General features: G+C 33.6%; 2 protein-coding genes across 3 annotated transcripts in view; both read left to right on the top strand.

Moving 5' to 3' along the window:
• Positions 1-421: 421 nt before the first annotated feature.
• Positions 422-20,402, top strand: part of LOC128559837 (titin-like) — a 123,723-nt gene continuing 103,742 nt past the window's right edge. The window contains exon 1 of the mRNA XM_053552542.1: positions 422-899. The gene's annotated coding sequence lies outside the window, so the exon portion shown is untranslated. The remainder of the gene's footprint in view (positions 900-20,402) is intronic.
• Positions 7,166-8,995, top strand: LOC123564029 (uncharacterized). 2 transcript variants are annotated; one of them, XM_053552546.1, is made up of 2 exons: positions 7,166-7,250; positions 7,963-8,993. In XM_053552546.1, the coding sequence occupies exon 2, from the start codon at positions 8,016-8,018 to the stop codon at positions 8,526-8,528; it is 513 nt and encodes a 170-aa protein (XP_053408521.1). In that variant the 5' UTR covers positions 7,166-7,250; positions 7,963-8,015; the 3' UTR covers positions 8,529-8,993. The 2 variants fall into 2 exon arrangements, with proteins under 2 accessions (XP_053408521.1, XP_053408522.1); XM_053552547.1 differs by lacking the exon at positions 7,166-7,250 and adding an exon at positions 7,387-7,483 and having other exon boundaries at positions 7,963-8,995.

The following is a 20,402-nucleotide window of genomic DNA, read 5'->3' as shown; positions in this document are numbered from 1 at the left end:
AATGGACAAGTAAGTGGCGCATGAAACTGAATGCAGGAAAAACGGAATACTGCATGTTTTCAAAGGACCCCGACAACACACCAGACATTCATCTCGAGCTAAATGGATTAAGATTGACAAGAGTTAAGCAGTCAAAGGTTCTTGGGGTTGTACTAGAAACTGGCTGCTTTAATTCCATCCGTTCACCACTTGGTAAAAAAAACACAATATCCTGCACCACATGGACCAGGATTTCCTCTGCATGATCCGTCAGTAAAAGCTATAGCAGCATCTGGGTTTATGTCATGTAATTGCTGGTTGATGGCTTGTCTAGCTTGTATTTGTTGTTCAGCTGTTCTGTTCTTTGATGAAGGTCAGAGGCCACCAATTCCAAAAAGTACAGGGAACTTACTGGGAATGAGGTAAGTGTATACCTGTGAATAAGGTAACGTCTGTGCGTTCTGATTGGTCAGTCATGTAAACAAACCCAGGAAGTGATTATTTTTTCAAAATTGATATTTTTTCACTGCATTTACAGTATTTTATTATACATTTTGACAAAATTTGCTACATTTTATGTGTATTGAAAAAAAGTTTTATCAAACGAATTTCTCCCGCCATGTCAATGATGTAAACAGGGGGTCATCTCATTCACACGAAAATTACTTAAATAAAGTATCACTATTCATATGTTTTTCGTCCGATATTTTGGTAGAACTAAGATAGTTCTTGAAAAACTTGTAATTAGATATACATGTTTCGATGTATGGAAGGCCGTACACGCCATAATGTTACAATGTAAGTCTATGGGAAAACAATTGGTGGTCTCTGACCGGAAGGCTTCGAAATCAAGATCAAGATCAAGAAAACGAAAGGAAGGTAAAATTGGGAATTACACAAAGTCTGCGGAAGCTGGAATGGTAAACAATTAACAGCTCAAAAGATAAATAGAGCATGACATTTTTTTGCTAAGTTTCTTCTTGATATAAAAATATTGAGCTAGTGATTATTTCAAGTCGTGTACTATGTGTTCGGATAGTAGTCACCGGACAGAAATCGGGGTTTTTCCATTGCCGTTTTATGGAAATCAACACAAAACACGAAATTTTCCCCAATTAATCTTCACCCCATTTGTTATCTGAAAATGGAAAAAAAACTCAGTCAGACCAGGAAGGTCTAATAGGGGGAGTAGAAACTCCGTATAAATCAATAGAGTGGGCAGACCAATGCTCGGCGCATACCAACGCTCGGCGTATATCACGTTTCTCTGGGAATTTCTTAATATATATATAAAATATCAGCTCTTATGAGTCCCCTTTCGTTTGTTTACATCACGCGTAATTTTATCCCAGTGCGGTTTATTTCCGGTATGATCACGTGGGGTTATCAATAAAACCCGGCCCGGCCCAAACCACGGAAATAGCCGATTCCGATTGTACGGAAACCACCGGAAACTTACGGACGGAAGGCTAATATAATTACGAATGATATCGTGTCGATATCAACTTACATATTTAGAATTTAGTAAAAAAAACACTGAACTTTATGATGCCCGCGAGGAACTTCTTTGATGAATGGGTTAAGACTGCGTGCGTGTTCTTTCTGGTTGCAAAAACGTCTTAATATAATTTGTAAGCTTGTACACAGGAAGTCAAATACATAGGAATTTTATCAGATTTTAAAGTTTGTACATAGAGAGATCTTTAGACTGTACATAGTCCACCTTCAGCTGCGCATGCACGGTTTTTAAACATAAATCGCGAGTATACTCTACACAGAGTGAGGCGATCACTGAAGATGATGATGATGATGATGATGATAGCGTTGTTTTGACGAGCCTTCTAATTAGTTCCCGAAATTTTGTATCGTTATCATTATATAATATATTTTATAATCACGTTTTGTCCAAAAAGTTGTTATATTTCGAAGAAAGGAATTCCTCTCGGGCCTCAAAGAGTTTTTGTTTCACCTGTGCATTCCCAAAGCCTAAATAATTTTTTGTGTCCGGTAACATGCCTAAAAAACAGGTAGTAAATAGGCAGGGTTTTTTTTTATACTTTTTTGTTCAATGAGACTTTACGGAAATTATTTTTATGTAAAAAAAAAATGAATACGAATAATTTCTAATATCACTGACAATTTTTAAAGAATAGAATGAGCAGTTTTTTAAAACTTTTTATTAAAACGTTCTTAAAAAATCTCAAAGACCATAAAACATTTACAGTAGGGTCATGTAAAACATTTAGGATAGGTCGGGATACCAATTACGCACGAAGAATGCAGCGTTGGTTATTGAAAAGTTTTACACACGGTACCCCATATTTTTTTAAATATTCCTGTATAAATATATAGAAACAAATACTGAATTAGGTTTTTTCACGCAGTATTCTGAGTATCTCTTGAACTTAGTCGACTGAATTGACGTACGGTGAAAGTCACACATTGAATATATTATGGTACATTGCAGTTTGTGGCATAGTCTTTGCACTTTCGATAATCGATTTCATATTCGGCAGGTTGCTATGATGTTTTAACATCTTTTATATTTATTTTTTTTCAAGTTTGCAAGTAATCTCTGAATAAACTGACTTACTTAAGTTATATTCAAATTAGTTCAAAACCATATAGAGTAGAATCGAGATACAAATTTTACCTTTTTTCATTTTTGTACAGATGTCTCGTAATCCGGAGGTCGCGGGGTCGAATCCTGTCAGCGGATTTTGACCGTGACTCCAACAGTCCCTTCTTTCGGTGCGAGTACTGGTTAGTTTCCAGGAAGCAGTCATCGAGTGTATTTCACATAAGTTGGTGAACCAAAACTCGACGCGAAACAGAAATCTTTTAAATGGGAACAAAATTACCATTTAACTGCACTCAATATATAGAACGATTCACACTGTTTTGTGAAAAAAGACCTAGTAAAAACTTGTTAAGGTTCGTTTGGATATTTACCAATGCTCTACACTTTCAGATTATGCATTTAGATACTTCAAGATTAAACTTCAATGGTTAGACATATCTTGCAAAACTTTGCAATTTATTTAGGTTGATTTGATATATTATTGTATACAGAATGCCCTTTCAGTCAGTTTGCTAGTGCTCGGCATTTTTGATACATAACAACAGAAGAATCGTTTGAGCCCGCTAATCATAATTTACAAATAAGTCTGGAAAAAGCAAAATAAAACTTTGAATGGATGTTGTTTCTTCAAATCTCACAAATTTCTTCATTAAGATTTTTTTGTAAATTTATCAATATCACAGTGTAGGGCAGACGATTTACTCTAACACTGCTTACTTTACTATGGTCGCGTGACCACACCGGAAGTGAACTGTACTTGGACTTTAATGCTGTTTAATGCTGAGAGTTTTTCATTGTAGAACCAAACCTATTGTAATTATGCAAATTAAACTGTTGCTCTTTTTTTATATACAGAGTAATTGTACGATAGTTTGCAGTTTTTACGAAGGATCTGAGTGTAATTCTCCAGCTAAAATGGTTTGTTAAACTGCCCATGTGTGGCCAAATCCATAAAGCATCTCAGGAAAGTTTTAACCTTACATATTTTTTCAACTTTACGATAAAGAAAGTGTAATGAGCGGGATTTTCCAAAAACAAGTTGCATCCTTCATAACTTGTTTAAATAATAGTAAAAGTTGATCTTCACCCGATATTACGTTGTATTGAAAAGGTAAAATTCGTACTTCTTACGCAAATCGCGTCGAGAAATCACACTTTAGCTCAACCTTAAATATATATAGTTGTGACGTTTCTGTTTTTACGGAGATTAATTTATTTTTTGGGTTGACCATTATATCCAAAAAGTAACTATGTTTCATTTGGTATAACAGGCCCATTGAAACCTATATGTTTTCAAATGGAATGACTAAGTAGTGTGTTCTTTTTTTCACAAATACAATTATGATAAAAAAAATTGAATTGTAATATGAGCGAAAAATAAACAGGGGTCTCCTTCTTCGTTTTCGCGATATTCTTAATTTTCTCCTACCCTATTTTCACGCGCAGCTATTGCACACTCAATTTTTACATACAAATGCTTGTATCTAAGGGAAAATTAAGTTAATCACCAAAAAAAAAAGTTTACAACACCATAAATTTCATTTTAATTATATTCTTATTTTGTTAGCCATTTTCGATTTCTTTCCGATCTTTATTGTTACGCGTGTATACCTGAATACATGTTACACACTAAAGCGGCGTAATGAAAAACATAATATAGTACTTCTTATTAAACATTTTACTGATCGTTCGCCACTCAGTATGTATATCAAAGTCCCGACCAAGTTAAAAGTCAGAATTAGCCGGGAAGAATTATTTCCTGTTGTGGCCTTTTAGGATTTTAAGCCCATTTTCGTCAACATTTTATTATACATTTACATTTTAAATACTAAACTCTTTCTCTACAGTAACTTACACTTGTCGCATTGAAAAATATTAGTCACGGATAGAGTTATTTCAAGGGGTCACCCTCTCAGGAATACATTATTTATTTTATTATACCGAAAAATTAATGAAATGATTTATTTAACATTAAAAAAGTTATTACTTGCCAAATAATGAAGACATAATTAAGAAGGCTTTACTAGTAAGCACTTAGAAAATGTCGCGACTTTGCTGTATAAAAATACTTTTTGATAGGTATAGTCTTGAGGTTACATAACGCTGTATTTATAGGCATACTTCAACATAATCAGCAGCAGTAACATTCGAAAAACGGCGATAACTACGGAACATATAATGAGAGCACTCATTTTCTTAGTAGTTAGTAGTTAGTTAATTTCCAATCTGATGGTGATAGTTTCAGTTTAATATTTGATGAAAATTTGTTTTCAAAATGTTGCATGTAGAACAAATCATTCAAAAGCAGAAAAGAAAAATAGGCCGGGTTCACACATGTATGAACACAAGATAAAGTAATTTAATCCTATGTATAAATAAGCGCATCGTCTTTTAATCAGTACGAAAGTATTGATCTCTCATAGGGAGACATGAAAATGTAATATCACATGCGCAGAAAAACAAAATAGCGTTGTTGCGCATGTGATATGAAATTATTTTTTTTATCATTAAATCTATATTTATAGTCCTTTCCATTGTTCTAGATGTAGTCACATGTTCAACGATAAAAAGTCGTATTTTGTCGAAGGCGGAACCAAACACACATATTGACCTCCAGCTGTGACGTCCACGCGTTATTACGTTAAAACAACGCGACGTCGTATACAATTAACCACGAAAGATGACCTAAGGCTGCAGACATTTGTATCTAATGTTTATACTTATGAGTAGGCTGGATTTAATAATAAAACAAGTGTCGCCTTTTATGTGTGGTCGATATGTGGATTTATCGACCTGTTAAAGCGATATCAAGTCGATAAATTCGCCCGAGGTTGATATTGCTTTTATCAGGCCGATAAATCCACATATGAGCCACGCCATGAGAAAATCAACATTGTCTATTGCGATTAGAGAAACCGTTAGCAAACAGCATGGATCCTGACCAGACTGCGCGGATGTTGGTTTTTTCATGGCGCGGCTCATATCGACCTCACCAAAAGGCAATTATTGTATAATATCACATGCGCAGAAATTGAAAATAACGATTTTGCGCACGAGATATAAAAACGCTTGTAAATATGATATATTATTCAAGTTAAACTAATGGGAAAATTGCATTGAACATTGTGTGGGGTATAATAATTTAACATCTGAATTGCACACATTGTAATCCATGCTTTAAAATGTTCATTTTAAAAACAAAAAAGTTAACATTCACGGTGTGAATAGTTGTATAAGCATAGGCTGAAATAGTTCGTAGTCCGACCAGACCGGGTTTTTTTTAATTCTGAGTTAAAAAGATATGCTAGTATTATTTATATAAAAGAAAGAGAAATCAAAAATTAATTAATCTAAAAACATAAATAACGTTAGCAGTAAATTGTTAAAACACGAAAGTTCATTGCTATCACTACCCTCCCATTTATCCATATTAGATATTTACCGGGTTTTTTTTTTTATTGTTTTGTTTTAAACAGACTGAGCGGGCATGTTTCGGGGTGGGGGTCCGGGTTCGAAACTTTGCGACCGATCTTTCATATTTTATACTCCAGTTCATTCATTTTCTACAACTTACTGTAACTCCGGATATCATCTCCATATATATCACCCGGTTTTGTTTAAAGCTAAATCATAGGATTTATCATTTGAGCAACATTTTATGATATTTTTTTTTCAGTTTTCTTGTATTTCAGGAACAAAGACCTATTATTACATAGAGTTATACCTCTTCTGGAAATGTTTACTTTGATACTTTTTATGAAATTTTGTAATTGCCTCCCTTTAATATGAAAAAATGTAAAAAGTGGACTATTTTTTTAGCTTTTGATATAATTTATAGTTTTATATTCAAATTTGAATACTTCAACAACCTGAAACAAATGGCAGGTATGAAAACAGCGCATAGCTTCGAAGTTCATCTATCTTGGTTGCGCAACCCAGATAGGCAAAAGGAGTATAATAATAATTTCATAAACTTACATTTCTAGTTAATTTTCGCAAAATGTGTACTTATCAATGCAAATCTTTGACAACCTAGTGTTTATATTCATATGTTCCCTAAGGCAAGATATTTTTTATTAAATTAATACTTAATATGCTAAAACGCTGTCTTGGTCGGGCAACCAAATTTTATAAATACTTCCAGTGCACGGTATAGACCCCTTCGCCGTACTACACAACCTAGTGTCACATCGTTAGGTGTGAAATAACGACGTACCATTAACTAGCATGTCAAGTTCTGTTGAAAGTATCCTGCAAACTGCTATCTCGTGTCTGTCCGGTACACAAAATGACACATCGACTGCCGAACGTATTACTTCTTTGATTGAGTGTGATTCAAATATCTTGTTATTTTAGGTCTTTGCTTATGTCAAGTGCAATACTTCATCAAATATACGTATCATCAATATTAAATACTTTGCTTCTACTTTTGTAATACTGAAATAAAATACACATAAATTTGCCTTGATTAAGATGACGGTATCACCATTCGTAATTATATTAGCCTTCCGTCCGTAAGTTTCCGGTGGTTTCCGTACAATCGGAATCGGCTATTTCCGTGGTTTGGGCCGGGCCGGGCCGGCCCGGGTTTTATTAATAACCTAATGGCGTTTGTTTGAGAAAAATCGGCCGGAAGCTATTTGTTCAAAAAATCGTCAAAGTTCACCTTTTCTTACAGAAAAACTACAAGGTTTGTATTATCATAACGAATATCAAAATAAAGTGCATTTTCTCAGCTTTAAAATGATGCTAAATTTATTGAAATCAGTTTAGATTTGACCCGTCGCAATTACGTTAGAAGTTCAGTAGTAGTCTGTTCCAAAAATGGCGGGCGCGGTAAACAACGCGCCGCCATCTTGAAATCGCAATCGGCGAAACTACCTGAATTAAATCGCCGATATATAGTTAAATATTAGCATGAACGTAATGAAATAATAAAAATTGAATGAAAAACAGATAAATAATCAAATAAACAAAAAAATTATGCCGTTATAACAAACAATTTGATCGGAAAAAAGCTGAGAATGCACGACTTTTTTTTCGAAGAATTCCCGACATTAAATTTTTCACGAACGTCTTGAAGTTATACTTCTTTTTGCTAACATCACTTTTAATTTCTCGTCAAAATATTAAAGAAGACATAAATTTGATATTAAAGAATCTGATTATCGAAAAAAATATGTTGAAAAAGCAATAAATCTCGCCGAATTTAATGAAATTTGAAGGTGTCCGAAAACGAACCCGTCTAATTATTCAATGAAATTTCGTGTCCGCTTTTCGGATACTGACTAAAGAACTGGTTTTATTTTACATTTGTTAAATAATACACGGTTAATTGTACCTTGATAGTGATGAAATTAATTGTATGCAAGCTTTATAATTCTTTTTTTATACATTTTCAGGTTGTGCAATATATATATTGACATCCTAATGATGACTTAAACATCAACTTGAAATGGCAGGACAGTACCCTGGCCCATTTTGTGAGGAAGCTGGACTTCTGTCAGCAAATCTTATCCACAATGTGATAGAACCAAAACCTGAAGGAACCCTCAAACATGGCCATATTATTGAGCTGAAGAAATTTGCTGATGCATCAAAACTCCCTCTAACCAATCTCATTACCTGGCTAAATCAAATTGACAAAAAGACGTGTGAAATTAAACAAGCCACGCTGTCTGTCCGCATCAAACGTGTTATTGAAACAAACAAAAAGTTGCTACACAAAAAGAAAGTAGCTGGATTCAAGACTTCGAACGAGTACCAGAATTCTCCGTTCATTCCTTTGACTGTCTCGCTGTCAGGAAACACGACAACCAAAGTTAACAATAATGAGACTTGTGTTGAAAAAAGTAAAACTGAAAGTGAAATGTCTGATCCAAAGAAAGTTACTTCAAAACAAGATAATTATTCAGAATTAGAGAAATGTGTAAGCAAAGATGCATTTAACAAATCCAAAATGTGTTAATGAAAACATTTCAGCAACATTGTTAACTTATTGCACTGTCACTGTGATATATCTAACTTATTGAATTTGTTTTATGTTATCATTCATTTCATGTAAAAATGTTGATTTCTCATTGATTTTATGTATGTTGTAAATGTACAAATAAAATTTAAAATAAACACCCGTCATTTTGATGTGAAAATGTCAGATTTACCCCTTAGGCATGAGTCAGAGATATAAAATAACAGCAGAACTGAATTCAGCATGAAATTTTACATTACAGTGCAAATTTTTATAAAGATATCTCTATGAATAAAAAAGTTATGTTAATTTAACTGAAAAATCTTGAATTTTCGGTTCCGTCGATTGACCGCGAAAATGCAGAAAGTCTTTGAAAAAGATGACCAAATTCTGTCGAAAAATCAAAACTTAAATTTGGCATAACTTTTGTTTCAGTTGAGATATCTTCAAAATTTAAACTGTTTTGTGTTTCTTTTAAAAGGCTCTTTCAAATAAGTTTAAAATAAAGGTAAAAAAGTAATTTTGAAAATTTAGCTGTGGTTGCTATACATAGCGTTGTTTTGACGAGCCTTCTAATTAGTTCCCGATATTTTGTATCGTTATCATTATATACTATTTTATAATCACGTTTTGTCCAAAAAGTTGTTATATTTCGAAGAAAGGAATTCCTCTCGGGCCTCAAAGAGTTTTTGTTTCACCTGTGCATTCCCAAAGCCTAAATAATTCTTTGTGTCCGGTAACATGCCTAGAAAAATAGGTAGTAAAAAGGCAGGATTTTTTATACTTTTTTGTTCAATGAGACTTTACGGAAATTATTTTTATGTCAAAAAAAAATGAATACGAATAATTTCTAATATCACTGACAATTTTTAATGAGCAATTTTTTAAAACTTTTTATTAAAAAATCACAAAGACCATAAAACATTTAGGGTCATGTAAAAAAAATAGGATAGGTCGGGATACCGATTACGCACGAAGAATGCAGCATTGAATATTGAAAAGTTTTACACACGGTACCCCATATTTTTAATATATTCCTGTATAAATATATAGAAACAAATACTGAGATAGGTTTGTTCACGCAGTATTCTGATAATCTCTTGAACTTAGTCGACTGAATTGACGTACGATGAAAGTCACAAATTGAATATATTGTGGTACATTGCAGTCTGTGGCATAGCCTTTGCACTTTCGATACTCTATTTCATATTCGGCAGGTTGCTATAATGTTTTAACATATTTTTTTTTTTTAAGTTTGCAAGTAATCTCTGAAAAAACTGACTTACTTAAGTTATATTCAAATTAGTTCAAAACTATATAGAGTAGAATCGAGATACAAATTTTACCTTTTATCGTTTTTGTACAGATTGTCTCGTAAAGGCCCGGTCACACCGCCCAAACTTTGTTGGAGCGTTCCTTCAACGGTAGGGAGAGGGGCGGAATTTAGACAACGCTCGTCACCGCGCACAAAATGGGAAAAAAATCGAAAACACGGGCGTTGCCTTAGAGGTGCACCGCTGAAGCCGGCGTTGCTTTAGCGTTGGTTTAACGGTAGCGAGCGTTGGTTTAGCGGTGACGCGAGCGTTGATAGAGCGGCGTTCCGCGCATGAGTGCATTGGCTCGGCGGGGTTTTAAAATTGGTTTAGCGGCATACCGCTTTTGACTACGACTACGTTCCAGCAATCCCGTGTCCGCTCGTAAAATGCTTACAACCGCTCAACCAAAGTTTGTGCAACGTTTAATCACCGCCCGGGCAAAGCTGGCGAAGCAGCGGTGGTCCAGCGTTCAAGATTTCTGCGTTGGCCTAGCGGACCCAAGCGTCCACGAACTTGCGTCTAGCGGTGCAAAACTTGACTGGGCGTTGTTAGAGCGGTGGTGAACTTTGCCGGAGCGGAAAATTGCCCGCTCCTCACCGCTCGCAATATTTTGTGCAGCTCCAAACTTTCGGAACGGTAGGAGGGACCATCAGCGGTGGCCGAGCGTATACGGCGTTGCCTTAACGGGGGCCAACTTCTGTTAAACGGTGGTGAACGGTAACGAGCGGTGATGAATTTTTTTCACCGCTCCAGGAACGCTCCAACAAAGTTCGGTCGGTGTGACCGGGCCTTTAAACCGGGATTTTAAACATTTAAATTTTAAATACTAAATTCTTTCTCTAAAGTAACTTACAATTGTCGCATTGAAAAATATTAGTCACGGATAGAGTTATTTTGAGGGATCACTCTCTCAAGAATACATTATTTATTTTATTATACCGAAAAAATAATGAAATGATTTATTTAACATTAAAAAAGTTATTACTTACCAAATAATGAAGACAGAATTAAGGAGGCTTTACCAGTAAGCACTTAGAAATTGTCGCGACTTTGCTGTATAAAAATCATTACTTTTTGATAGGTATCTATAGTCTTGAGGTTACATAACGCTGTATTTATGGACATACTTCAACAGAATCAGCAGCAGTAACATTCGAAAAGCGGCGATAACTACGGAACATATAATGAGAGCACTCATTTTCTTCGTAGTTAGTTAATTTCCAATCTGATGGTGATAGTTTCAGTTTGATATTTGATGAAAAATTGTTTTCAAAATGTTGCATGTAGAACAAATCATTCAAAAGCAGAAAAGAAAAATAGGCCGGGTTCACACATGTATGAACACAAGATAAAGTAATTTAATCCTATGTATAAATAAGCGCATCGTCTTTTAATCAATACGAAAGTATCGATCTCTCATAGGGAGACATGAAAATGTAATATCACATGCGCAGAAAAACAAAATAGCGTTGTTGCGCATGTGATATGAAATTATTGTTTTTATCATTAAATCTATATTTATTGTCCTTTCCATTGTTCTAGATGTAGTCACATGTTCAACGATAAAAAATCGTATTTTCTCGAAGGCGGAGCCAAACACACATACTGACCTCCAGCTGTGACGTCCACACGTTATTACGTTAAAACAATGCGACGTCGTATACAATTAACCACGAAAGATGACCTAAGGCTGCAGACATTTGTATCTAATGTTTATACTTATGAGTAGGCTGGATTTGATAATAAAACAATTGTCGTTTTTATGTTTGGTCGATATGTGGATTTATCGACCTGTTAAAGCGATATCAAGTCGATAAATTCGCTCGAGGTTGATATTGCTTTTATCAGACCGATAAATCCACTAGACCACCGCTCCCTATTGCGATTAGAGAAACCGTTAGCAAACAGCATGGATCCTGACCAGACTGGGCGGATGTTGGTTTTCTCATGGCGCGGCTCATATCGACCTCACCAAAAGGCAATTATTGTATAATATCACATGCGCAGAAATTGAAAATAACGATTTTGTGCACGAGATATAAAAACGCTTATGATATATTATTCAAGTTAAACTAATGGGAAAAGTGCATCGGACATTGTGTGGGGTATAATAATTTAACATCTGAATTGCACACATTTGTAATCCATGCTTTAAAATGTTCATTTTAAAAACAAAAAAAGTTAACATTGTCTGAATAGTTGTATAAGCATATAGCAAAAGCATAGTTCGTAGTCCGACCGGACCGGTTTTTTTTTTAATTCTGTGTTAAAAAGATATGCTAGTATTATTTCAAATATAAAAGAAAGAGAAATCAAAAATTAAATAATCTAAAAACAAAAATAACGTTAGCAGTAAATTGTTAAAACACGAAAGTTCATTGCTATCACTACCCTCCCATTTATCCATATTAGATATTTACCGTTTTTTATTGTTTTGTTTTAAACAGACTGAGCGGACATGTTTCGGGGTGTGGGGTGTGTGGGGGGGGGGGGGGCGGGGGGGGCGGGTTCGGTAAACTTTGCGACCGATCTTTCATATTTTATACTCCAGTTCATTCATTTCTACAACTCACTGTAACTCGGGTATCATCTTTCCCTACAAATCACCCGGTTTTGTTTAAAGCTAAATCATATGATTTATCATTTGAGCAACATTTTATGATTTTTTTTTTTCAGTTTTCTTGTATTTCAGGAACAAAGACCTATTACATAGAGTTATACCTCTTCTTGAAATGTTTACTTTGATATTTTTTTATGAAATTTTGTAATTGCCTCCCTTTAATATGAAAAAAATGTAAAAAGTGGACTATGTTTTTAGATTTTGATATAATTTATTAGTTTATTTAGTTTTATATTCAAATTTGAATACTTCAACAACCAGAAACAAATGGCAAGTATGAAAACAGCGCATAGCTTCGTAGTTCATCTATTTTCGATCTATCTTGGTTGCGCAACCGAGATAGGCAAAAGGAGTATAATAATAATTTCATCAACTTACATTTCTAGTTAATTTTCGCAAAATGTGTACTTATCAATGCAAATCTTTGACAACCTTAATATAAGAGTTTTTATATTCATATGTTCCCTAAGACAAGATATTTTCATTAAATTAATACTTTTAAAATATGCTAAAACGCTATCTTGGTCGGGCAACCAAATTTTATAAATACTTCCAGAGCACGGTATAGACCCCTTCGCCTTACTACACAACCTAGTGTCACATCGTTAGGTGTGCAATAACGACGTACATTTAACTAGCCTGTCCAGTTCTGTTAAAAGTATCCTGCAAACTGCTATCTCGTGTCTGTCCGGTACACAAAATGACACATCGACTGCCGAACATATTACTTCTTTGATTGAGTGTGATTCAAATATCTTGTTATTTTAGGTCTTTGCTTATGTCAAGTGCAATACTTCATCAAACATACGTATCATCAATATTAAATACTTTGCTTCTACTTTTGTAATAATGAAATAAAATACACATAATTGCCTTGATAAAGATGACGGTATCACCATTCGTAATTATATTAGCCTTCCGTCCGTAAGTTTCCGGCGGTGGGTCTTTTCACCCCAAGACACCCCAAACCACCCCAAGACACCCCAAGACGCATAAAATATTATCTAATTTCTATTATATACTTTAAAAATGTATTAAAGACATGTTATAACAGATAAATTGATATTTAGAACAGGTTTCTTCAAGGTAATACATATAAAAATATCGGGAAAACTCAACGAAACGAACTTATTTATATTAAAGGGAGATAAACCAACGTTACTATGTAAATTATTTCGAATGGATTTGTTTCCCTTGGATATATTGGTAATATTCCACCTACAAATTAAAGCAATATTTTTTTCTAAAATTTACTAACAATGTGCTGTTTATAGCGCACATTCTTTTCAATTTGTGTGTCTGTAAAATACAAGTACCAAAGTACACATCATTACAATGTTTATGGTAACATTATTGTGATCAAACGGTTACAAATATACATATAAATAAAAACTACTTTTTCCGAGGAAAGTCAGCGTTTAATATCATGTTCAGTTGTCGTTTATAACATTTTTAAATGATCTTGCTGTATGAGTGAACGATATTTTATGTTATGAATAGCCCGGACATAAGATTTCAAGCGTATCAATCATAAAAAAAAAAATGCATTTATACGCGACCATATTATATTTTAAGATTACGTATTTTTTACTCATGTTTTCTAAAGCAAAGTCTTCTAAAAACGAATACAATATCATTCTAAGAATCCTAAAGTCAGAACACAGTTACAAGGAAGCTTTGATCATAAAACTTGTTTAACACCTCGTTAAAGTGGTGTTAATTCCGTTGACACTTAATCAATTATCGTCTGATAAGCGTATCTTTTGATTAGCGGCATGTATTTTGACGGGATTAAATAGACAAGTAATTAGCGGCACACGTTTTATTCAGATTAAACAGACAGCAATTTATCCCGTAATTATTAATTTAATGAAACGGAACAAACAAATATTTTTCTACATAACTAATTAATGTCTTTAAAAATAATTAGCATGCGCCCCTTATGATGTTTAATTGCTTACATAAAAACACCTTTTTCGGGTTTCGGAACTTCTAAGAGCTCGGTAAGATGAATGAAGGAATTTCAAGTAATTAAAGCAAACTCTCTCATTACCTTTAATTATTTTTCAAAACTGCGATTAACATTTCGTAGTAAATGATTTAAAAGCCTGTGATTCTAAGAATCTTCCCATTCGCAATTTTTGCATTCATTGTATTAAGTTGCTGAAAAAATCTTCTCTCTCTCTCAAAATGCCTCAGAAAAAACGCAAAATTACTGCCTCAAAGAAGGCAGCATTTTGGCCTTGCGGAAGTTGCCGCATGAATTGTAAAACAGACTGCATTTTGTGTGACTGTTGTAAGCAGTGGTTTCACTATTTGTGTGAAGGGTTGAATTCAGATGATTTTCAGTTATTTAAAAATTCTGACATAAATTACACATGTAACAACTGTTTTGCGCTAGAAGTAGGGACTTACAATGTGAAAAGTGGATTATCTAGGTTGATGCAGGTAATTATATCAATTTCAATATTCAAGTCGTGCACTCAAAAAAAAACTCTATCCGCCATATTCTGCTTAGACTGGATTTATGCTGGATCCACGGGGAAGACATTCTCAAATGCGATATTTTCGATAAATGTGTTTAGCATCGAAATGGCGGCATTTGTTTTAGTGTCTCGGCAAGTACAAGGGGGGTATTCGATCTACTCCTTACCACCAAAACAAAATGGCGGCCAAAACTGAAAATGTGAGTTTTTCGTACTTTTTATCTTTTTCAAGGATTTCTAGACCATGACACATGCTATCAACCTGCTCCACTGTTTTCTCTATCTATCGGTACCTTTAACATGGAAACAGTGCTGTATTTTGTCTGAATGCTGGTCATGGATTTGAATCGATGGAAAATCCTTCGGTAAACACGGGATAAGGAATATGCGATTAGCAAAATGGTCTTTTTTCTTACAATTCAAATAGTTGTGAGCTATTTTTCTGATTAGAAGAAAAAATTCAATATATATTTCCATCATGGTTAGTCTGGAGCCGATTAAAAGTCGTAATTTTAAATTACACAGTTTTTTGTCTGATGGTAAGGAACAGTGTACGAAAATAAGAGGATAAGGTGCAGTTCACTTCTCAAGCAACTTTTTTCTTCGCTCTTTTCAGAGACAATCAAGTAAAAGTCTGTTACAATAATATTTTGGTGATCATTTATAACTATCTCTTGCTAAATGTAGTAAGATTTAAAAGGTATCCGCCTGTCTATCAGACACGTGATGTACTGAAAGCCAAATGTTTAGCAAGTATTTAATATAGTATCCCTCGCCAACATTTAAGTATCAATAAATTTCTATTTGGTATAGCGCCAAAGTCGTTAATAACAAGCAATTGCCTTACAAAAATTTGAAATATTTTTTTTTGTCTTAAGAAACCATTAAAAGTTTAAACCTACTAAATACAAAGTGTGGTACTAAAGATAGTGAAAAATCAGCAACACCACTTAACTTGTTTTAGGTGTTATGCATTGTTGAAGTATACCGCTCTTCTTTGTAATTTTGCGTTAAGATACATACGTTATGCGACATTTAGGCGCACTAATTCACGACTTTATGGATACATAAACACAAGAAATCATTCGTGGCTGAAGCTATAACTATGTATATGACTTTTCATAATTATGGTTAACTCTTACATTATAAGTTAACGTTGACTTAGAGTTATTAAGAATATTACCTCGCAAGTTCGCTAGTAGATTATTGAACAGACATTTAACTGTTACAAAACATATTTAAACATTGACAAAAGGCAAATCGCAAACAAATTAGCTCATAAAATCATAGATATACTCTTACGATGCCATTAACATATACATTTGGAAGAGCAATTTGAATATTTTATGTGTCCTGCTTGTATCTTAAGCTGCACTACAAAAGTAACGTAAGTATCATTGCACTGAATTACCTGGTATGAGAAAAGATACATTCAAGTAATGGCTTAATATGTGCAAATATGATGTTATTTACCAACATTATGTATCTTTTACCACGAATTTAAGTGCATTTAATTATCAAGCTTTTCTTGGAAACATTTATGTCAATCAACAATAACACGTATCAAACTTGTCAAAACATAAAACATGCAACTTTAATTAATTTAATTAATTTTATTTACAATAATACTTTTTAACAACAAATATTGTGGTTATACCTTTGTAGTAAAACCGTTGACATATAATTAGCATAATCTTATGCACAATATGACTTTACAATCTTGGTTACCATCTGATCAAAATATGCTGATGGTAACGTATGTATCCCAAGTTAAGAATAACGAATAAATTCATTTTCGGCACCAAAGTTCGTGTTCAAGATTGCCATCAAATTGAAGCCAACCATTGTAAATCAAAGCACAAATACTTATTTATTCAAATCAATTATTTCTTACGATTGTCAAATTAATTATTCGTATAGACAGCTTTGATAATCTCGTTCTCTTGTATATTATAAGGTGACAGCCCTTATAACAAGCGCTTTTGTCATGGATCCATGAATCACACAACATTAAGCTGTATAAAATGAAATGCACGAAGAAAAAGTACTTATTCAAATATTGAAAATTAAATGTAATCACAAGTCACCGTGTCAGAACTTTTCCAAAAAATGAAGAAAAGATAATTTTATTTGAGTACAACCACATTCATGAACCAAGCACCAACACAAACCGACAATTCTACATATAAAATTTCATTCAGAGAGTTAACAGTTTTATTAAGTCTGTCTTTACTGTAAAGACTTTTCAATATATCATCAGTCTTGTAAAAAATATTTCAAGATATATCACGGTTGGAACAAAATTTTATGCCCTTTTACTTGCAGATTTTTACCTTAACAGTAATTCAAGGTAGCTCTTTTACCTTTTAGTTACCAGTTCTACGGCAGCGATTCGTTTTAAGGTATCAATTTTAATAGAAACGAAAACAAAGTAATATAAGGTGGCATACGTTCTTAGTAAAAACTACAAACACTATCTTTTCGGTTAAGCCTGCGCTCCAACAACCAAAGCCTATTCAACAAACTAAGAAACAGACTCTCGAAACTCCGAAAGAAACATGGTACATTTTCACAGGGAATGTATAAATGTCAATTATGACATTATACATTTCTTGTGAAAAAGTACTGTTTTTTTTTTTCGAAGTCTCAAAGTCTGTTTCTCATTTGTTTTTCTTATTCTCTCTCCTCCTTTTCTGTTTGCCCAAGGATTTAATTAGCACGGGTTAATAGTTTCACTGTCTGATCCTCTCTTTTTAAAGGATTGCACTGCCTTTAGCCTTCTCACGTTCACGATACACCTTTCAGACTTCAGCCCTCGATTTTATAATAATGTTAACCTGATGTGCAACCCCCACAAGTCAACAGTGATTATTATTACTGATATACGCACACATACACCAATAACATATGTATTGATACATACTTACCGATCCTGTGCTATGGTACCACGGTATGCTGTTTCCATTCATTTTGTATTTAAAAAATGTCAAACATGTATCTTTATGACATACGACCAATTCTGTAAATAAACCTTTTTAACAAGAAATTAATATTAAAGCATATATTTTCAGATTTTAAAAATAGAATTTGCATGACAGTTTTAAACAAAAATAGTGATAAAAACAAAACTTTTCAGCAAATTATTTAATGCCTGAGCGTTTTATCTTGGAACCTTGACTTCAAAAAATAAAAGAAGCCTCATGTTGTATAAAATGGACTGTCAGTAAATATCAAGTATGAAAGGATACATACGTTACCATACGTAACGTATGTATCAATAGTTTGTACTGTGTTTATGGCGTACTCAATATTTATAACAACATAAATATAACTGAAACAAAAATGTAATTGTCATATAATCACAAATAGGTTTTACTTTAAGATATATCAAATTACTTCCTATTAAACCGAACATTACCAGCGGAGCCCATTGAACATTTTCATAAAAAGAAAACACGTCTTCAAGACAAATATGCAACTTTAAATGTGTGAAATCTGCATCTTATGACGAGACGATACAAACTGATGACACTGTCAATTAAAACTGAGTGACACTTATTGTTTATGTTATTTTAGTAATGTTTGTATCGATCACATATCATTTTGCCATTCTTATGCCATTTAAATTAAGAAGGACCTCTGCTTCATAATAGATTATTGAAAATGCATGCACTGTTTTGGCGTGAAAAAACTACTCTCAGTCAACATGAATTGCTGTGATTTCATGTCTTAGAATAAAGGTAACGTTTGTATCATCGAAAGTGGAATCTTAACATAAGGAAAGTTTATGTGAAAAATATATCACTACTAAGTATATCTTGTATCAAATGTTATAACATGTTATTGAAACAAAACTAGAAATAACCTTTAAAGACACCAAAACGCTATTCTTTGTATGTCAAGCTCATATATTCATAGTATGATAGATCCATAACCTAAGTATTCCTTCATCGGCGTCATATCTGTTTTATTGTTTAGGAATCGTAAAAACACAAACATACACATTATGATGCAGTTATTAATAATTAGGGAATATGTATTCTTTGCATTTACTAAAAAATCCGTCATTAACTATAAAAGCGGTCAAGCGTTGTGAATTTTTGTATAAAAAATTGCGCATGGCGTCATAACGTATGTATTATTTAAATTGTCTTTAGTACATTTTTTTTTTGGATTATGGATCTGATAAATCCAATTGACATTAGGTAACAAGTATAAACACATATTCATTGGCATTATAGTATGTTTAATTTGCTTCTGGGGCCTATTTTTAAACGAGCACGATAAGGAACACACGATTTGTCGTCATTAACGACTTTTAACGATAGGAGGGTTTACACTATGGTTCACCTACAGTATAAGTGTAGTTTAAACAGCCAGGATCATGATTCAGACCTCTTTAAATTATTACATGGTAGAGAAATGGCTACTGTATTTCAGAAACGATGTGAGAAAACTGTAAAATCCCTTTGAAAAAATTGCACTGCACCTTATCCTCTAATTTTCGCACACTATTCCTTACCATCGGACAACAAATTGTGTTTTTGTGAAAATACGAACAATGATCTGCGCAAAACTAACAGTATTAGATAAGTATGTGGAAATATTCCTTCAAATCAGAAAAATAGCTTACAACCTGCAGTATATTAGGTAAAAAAGACCATTTTTGCAAGTCGCACTATTCCTTATCCCGTGTTTACCGGAGGATTTTCCATCGATTCAAATCTCATGACCAGCATTCCAGACAAACTAAAGTGCTGTTTCCAAAGGGAAAGGTACCGGTAGATAGAGAAAACAGTGGAGCAGGTTGATAGACATGTGTTATTGTCTAGATATCCTTGAAAAAGCAAAAAAGTAAGAAAAACTCACGTTTTCAGTTTTGGCCGCCATTTTTTTCCATGGTAAGGAGTAGATCGAATACCCCCCTTGAAGTAGGTATGGCATGACGGGGCTTATGCTCGCCAGTCAGGTACCGATGGTGTCCCCATTGCACGGATCCTAACAGTCTTTTAGGTATTACAAGGATAGAAGTTTCAAAATTTTCCCGTAATTGATTAAAGCTTTGATGTGAATTTGATATTTAAGAGACTTTTAAAAGCGACTGTTAGTGTTTTAATTTTCCGAAAGTAATACCGTATTTACACTTTTTACACGAATTACACGCATAACTTAGAATACGAAAAATACTTTAATATCCTTTCAACAACAGACTACAAAACGTTTTTCAAATTCCGTACTAGTAATCATAGACTTACCTGCAAATTTTCATTTCCATTAAAAAGAGAAACTTAAACTTTTCACAAAATCTAATATTGCGAAAATGATAACCATATTATTTAAATATTATATGGTCACAATGCCACTCTTTGGTTTTCACAGCGTGGCCATGTTACTTAAAATATTATAAATTGCCCACAAATTTAGGGTTTAGATATGTTAATTGAATGTTTCG

Source organism: Mercenaria mercenaria, chromosome 10 (assembly GCF_021730395.1).
Source record: "Mercenaria mercenaria strain notata chromosome 10, MADL_Memer_1, whole genome shotgun sequence".
In the NCBI taxonomy this organism is placed as follows: domain Eukaryota; kingdom Metazoa; phylum Mollusca; class Bivalvia; order Venerida; family Veneridae; genus Mercenaria; species Mercenaria mercenaria.
This window is presented reverse-complemented; position numbering and strand designations above follow the sequence as displayed.

Coding starts and splice junctions, on each gene's coding strand:
- LOC123564029 (XM_053552547.1), top strand. CDS start 8,016: ATGGCAGGACAGTACCCTGGCCCATTTTGTGAGGAAGCTGGACTTCTG.